The 5,340-nt window shown below is 38.7% G+C and overlaps 1 protein-coding gene across 1 annotated transcript; it reads left to right on the forward strand.

Annotated features, from left to right (window-relative positions):
• Positions 1-4,486: 4,486 nt before the first annotated feature.
• LOC107491647 (uncharacterized) lies at positions 4,487-4,846 on the forward strand. Its single transcript, XM_016112534.1, has one exon. The coding sequence runs from the start codon at positions 4,487-4,489 to the stop codon at positions 4,844-4,846; it is 360 nt and encodes a 119-aa protein (XP_015968020.1).
• Positions 4,847-5,340: the final 494 nt, after the last annotated feature.

The raw sequence follows: 5,340 nt of genomic DNA on the forward strand, positions 1-5,340 counted from the left end.
CGTTTAACTCCCATTCTTGTGCCAGTTCCGGCGTTTAACGCTGGAAATTCTGAGGGTGACTTTGAACGCCGGTTTGGGCCATCAAATCTTGGGCAAAGTATGGACTATCATATATTGCTGGAAAGCCCAAGATGTCCACTTTCCAACGCCGTTGAGAGCGCGCCAATTGGGCTTTTGTAGCTCCAGAAAATCCGCTTCGAGTGCAGGGAGGTCAGAATCCAACAGCATCTGCAGTCCTTTTCAGTCTCTGAATCAGATTTTTGCTCAGGTCCCTCAATTTCAGCCAGAAAATACCTGAAATCACAGAAAAACACACAAACTCATAGTAAAGTCCAGAAAAGTGAATTTTAACTAAAAACTAATAAAAATATACTAAAAACTAACTAGATCATACTAAAAACATACTAAAAATAATGCCAAAAAGCGTACAAATTATCCGCTCATCAGTGATACATTATGGTATTAGATCAGTTCGTTCCTATAGGGCCTAAAAGATAGACTGATTGTGCTTCTGTGCATTCTCTGTATATGTGTTTATGTGCTATTAGGATATCTGACTGATATATATAGCATAAACGTTTCTAAGAATGCATTTAGAATTTAAAGCATTAGACCTGTGATATTAAGACAGATCAACTTAATATCACTTGTTTAGTGTGTATAAGGACCATATGTCGACTCGCGGACGGAATCGTGGGCGAGGTAGAGATAGGATAGGCACCGCTACTCCTGGCCTGGCAGGGACTGATCTAGTAGACATTATGGCTGCCCTGGGAAATATGGCTACAGTTTTGACGGGAACAATAGTGAGGAAGACGGCCCTATAACACTTGCTACATTTCTGAAAGTTCACCCTCCGAATTTTAGGGGAACCTCAAATCCTACTTACGCAGATAATTGGATTCAGGCTATGGAAAGGGTGTTGCAGGCTCAGCTGGTTCCTGAGGAACAATGGGTTGAGTTTGCAACTTATCAGCTGCAAGGCGAGGCTCAGCATTGGAGGTAGGGAATACGATGTATCCTGCAGGTAGATGATGCTGGGATAACCGAGAGGTTGGTTATCTAAGAATCGTGTTTTGCCTGATTGCTCTGAGAAGCCAGTACAGTTTATGCCAGAAGGGTCAGAAGCACCGGTTGAAGTGAACCATTACTATTTGAACTCTGTGATAGTAAATTGTTTTGGAATTGAATATCAGGGTATTATGTTACTAATTGTAGGAATATCAGGTGATGATCAGAGTTTAGAGCAGATTTCGGTTGTATGTGAATATATAGACGTGTTTCTGGATGATATTAATGAATTTTCACCTAACCAGAAGGTTGAATTTGCAATTTAGTTGGTGCCTGGAGCCGGTTTGATTTTGATTATTCTTTACAGGATGTCACCTTTAGAAATGGCTGAACTAATAGCTCAACTAAAAGATCTGTTGGGTAAGCATTTTATCCGACCAAGTGTTACTCCGTGGGGAGCGCCAGTGTTACTGGTAAAGAAGAAGGACGGAAGTATGTGCTTGTGTCTCAATTATCGGCAATTGAATAAGATTACTGTGAAGAATAAATATTCTCTACCTAGAATCGACGACCTAATTGATCAGTTACAAGGTGCAGGTGTGTTTTCTATGATTAATCTGTGATCCAGGTATCATCAGATAAGGGTTAGAGATGAAGATATTCCAAAAACTTCTTTGAGGACACGTTATGGTCATTATGAGTATATGGTGATGTCTTTTGGATTAACTAATGCCCCAGCAGTATACATGGATTATATGAACATGATTTTCTGACCGTATCTGGATAAGTTTGTTATTGTCTTCATTGATGATATTCTTGTTTATTCTAAGACTGAAGAGGAGCATGCTGATCATTTGCGAACTGTGCTACAAATTCTGAAGAATAGGAAGTTATATGCTAAGTTATCTAAATGTGAGTTCTGGAAGAGTGAGGTGAAGTTTCTCGGTTACGTGATGAGAAAACAAGGAATAGCTGTGGATCCTGCTAAGGTGGAAGCAGTAATGAATTGAGAGCGACCAACTTCAGTGACAGAGATCAGGAGTTTCCTAGGTTTGGCGGGATAGTATAGCATATTCATTAAGGAATTTTCATAGCTCACCTTACCTTTAACTAAGTTGACTAGGAAGGATATGCCTTTTATCTGGACTCCGGAGTGTGAGGAGAATTTTCAAGCATTGAAGCATAGGTTGACTACTGCACCCGTGTTGGTATTGCATTGCCTGAACCAAGTGAACCGTTTGAAGTGTACTGTGATGCATCACTAAAGGGTTTGGGGTGCATTCTAATGCAGCACCGGAATGTTGTAGCATACGCCTCACGGCAATTAAGGCCGCATGAAATGAACTATCCGACTCACTACTTAGAACTTGCTGCTGTTGTGTTTGCTCTAAAAATCTAGAGACATTATCCCTATAGCCTTAAGTTTCATGTTTTCTCAGGCCATAAGAGTTTGAAGTATCTCTTTGAGTAAAAAGAATTGAATATGTGTCAGAGGAGATAGATGGAGTTTTTGAAGGATTATGATTTCGAATTGAATTATCATCTAGAAAAAGCGAACGTTGTGGTAGACGCCTTGAGTTGGAAGTCCTTATATGCAGCTTGGATGATGTTGCGAGAAGAAGAGTTACTAAAGGTATTTCAAGGTTTGAACTTAGGAGTTAGAGAAGAATCTGGAATTCTGTGTTTGAGTCAGTTGCAGATTTCAAGTGATTTTAAATAAGAACTTTTGAAGGCTCATCAAGATAGTGAAGCGTTACGTAAGGTATTACCAGCAGTTGAACAGGAAAAATGGTGGAGAGTATTAGAAGGTCAGGATTGTTTGTGGAGGTTCAAGAATCGGATCCTTGTGCCAGATATCGGAGACCTGCGACAAAGAATCTTGAAGGAAGCCCATAAGAGCGGGTTCTCAATTCATCTAGGAAGCACAAAAATGTATCAAGATCTGAAAGCAATGTTCTGGTGGCCAGGGATGAAGAATGATGTGGCATTGCACGTATCTAAATGTTTAACATGTCAGAAGGTTAAGATTGAGCATCAGAGACCATCAGGAACCCTTCAGCCTTTAGAGATTTCACAATGGAAATGGGAGAGTACTGCAATGGATTTTGTGATAGGTTTGCCTAGAACCCGGTCTGGTTGTGACGCTATTTGGGTGGTTGTAGATCGACTGAAAAAACCAGCTCACTTCCTTTCCATTTGAATAAGTTTCACAATGGAAGATTTGGCTTGAATGTACATTAAAGAGATTGTCAAGTTGCACGGTATGCCTTCTACCATTATATCTAACAGAGATCCTTGTTTTACATCAAGGTTCTGGGGAGCTTTTTAGCGTGCATTTGGGATTCAATTAAGTTTGAGTACTGCGTATCACCCTCAGACAGATGGTCAGTCAGAGAGAACTATTCAGACCTTGGAGGATATGCTAAGGGCTTGTGTTTTGGACCAGCCAGTGAGCTGGGACCGATATATGCCATTAGCGAAATTTTCTTATAATAATAGCTACCATGCGAGCATCGGAATGGCTTCATATAAAGCTCTGTATGGCAGAAAATGTCAATCTCTGTTATGTTGGTATGAAACTGGAGAAAGAAGTTTCTTAGGGCTTGAGAAGATAGCCGAAACTACTGAGAAAATAAAGAGGATTTGTAACCGAATGCTTATAGCCCAAAGCTGCCAAAAGAGCTATGCTGATTAGAGACGAAAGCCTTTGGAGTTCGAAGAAGGGGAACATGTCTTTCTAAACGTTAAACCTACCACTGGAGTGGGAAGAGCTATTAAGACCAAGAAACTATATCCCCGTTATGTTGGACCGTTTGAGATCCTGAAGAAAATTCGGCCAGTGGCTTATAGAATTGCCTTACCATCGTATCTGTCAAATTTGCACGACGTGTTTTATGTGTCACAGCTTCGGAAGTATACTCCTGATGCAAGCCATGTCCTAGAACCAGAACCAATTTCACAATTCTTCAATTTTAATGCATCAACTAGGTAATAAGCATCACGTAACAAAACATGCATCAACTACATACAATTGTCTAATAATAGATGGTGAATTCAAATTACATGGTGGCTAGCTACAACATGAAATTTAGAAATCCAACAAGGTTCATGAAGGCAATGTCATAAGTACTTAGTATGCACAAATATACAACATTCAAAATTCAATACCAAGCAATAAAGTATAACCTCAACAAAGAATTTCAATAATAAATAGCAACAACAACTCAGCACAATCAGCAATTTAAAATAATAAACCAACACTTATCGTTTAAAACAAAAAATTAAACTAACTAACTAACTAAATAACTAACAAAATAACTAACTAACTAAAGGAGATTATGGTGGGTGGTGAATGATAGTGATGGATGATGGTTGAAGGAAGGAAAAAAGAGAAGAGAGGAGAAAAGAAGAAAAGAAATAGAGAGAATAGAAGAAAAAAAAGTATGTGAGATAGGAGAGCGTTAAGGAGTGGAACATGGGGTTACAAAAGGTAGGTGTAGAAAGGAAGCTACAATTGGAAGAGTTAGAGTGTTTGAGGTTGGAGGCTTACGATAAGGCCCGCATATACAAAGAAAGAACTAAAGCGGTGCATGATACGCATATCAAGCGGCCAGAATTCCGAGTAGGTAATTTGGTGGTACTATACAATTCAAGGTTGAAGTTGCTACCCAGAAAGCTCAGATCAAGATGGGATGGTCTGTATATTGTTGATAAAGTTGAGCCCTATGGAGTTGTTCACTTACGTCATCTGAAGTTATACCATCATACCAATCCTAAGAGTGATAAGGAGGTGGATATTTTCTTCTTGAAAGATCCACCAAAAGTTTGCAACTGAAGTTCATGCCCATCCAATTTAAGGACGTTAAAGAAAAGTGCTTGATGGGAGACACTTCTCCATGGTATGATCTTCCTAGTGTATAGTTCTTTTGCTCAATTTCCATTTCTTTGGTTGAATTTCTTGAGTATTAGTTAGTTGGATTTGAACTATAAGTGTTTTATAAGGTTTTCATTGTTCTTAGTTTGATTAGTTTGGATTCTTTTGTTAGAAACATTGAATTATATGTGTTTTATGCTATTTTGCTTACTTAGATGTTGAAATTACTATTATAGCTGCTATTATACTTATTAAGAAAAAAAGGAAAGAGGTGGATTGAAATCAATTATGCTTACTTAACTTTCCTTCATGTTTAGAGGATGCAAACTAGGAATACTCTTGCTATTACCATATTAGTGGTTAATAACAAGAATAGGAAGTCAAGTTCTCACCTTTAGCCAAGGCTCTTTAGATTAAGCGATTGTCAATCCCTTTTGTTGACTTTAACTTCTTAA

Source organism: Arachis duranensis, chromosome 1, assembly GCF_000817695.3.
Source record: "Arachis duranensis cultivar V14167 chromosome 1, aradu.V14167.gnm2.J7QH, whole genome shotgun sequence".
NCBI classification, from domain to species: domain Eukaryota; kingdom Viridiplantae; phylum Streptophyta; class Magnoliopsida; order Fabales; family Fabaceae; genus Arachis; species Arachis duranensis.

Excerpts from the sequence above, each read along its gene's own strand:
- LOC107491647 (XM_016112534.1), top strand. The coding sequence starts at position 4,487 with ATGGGGTTACAAAAGGTAGGTGTAGAAAGGAAGCTACAATTGGAAGAG.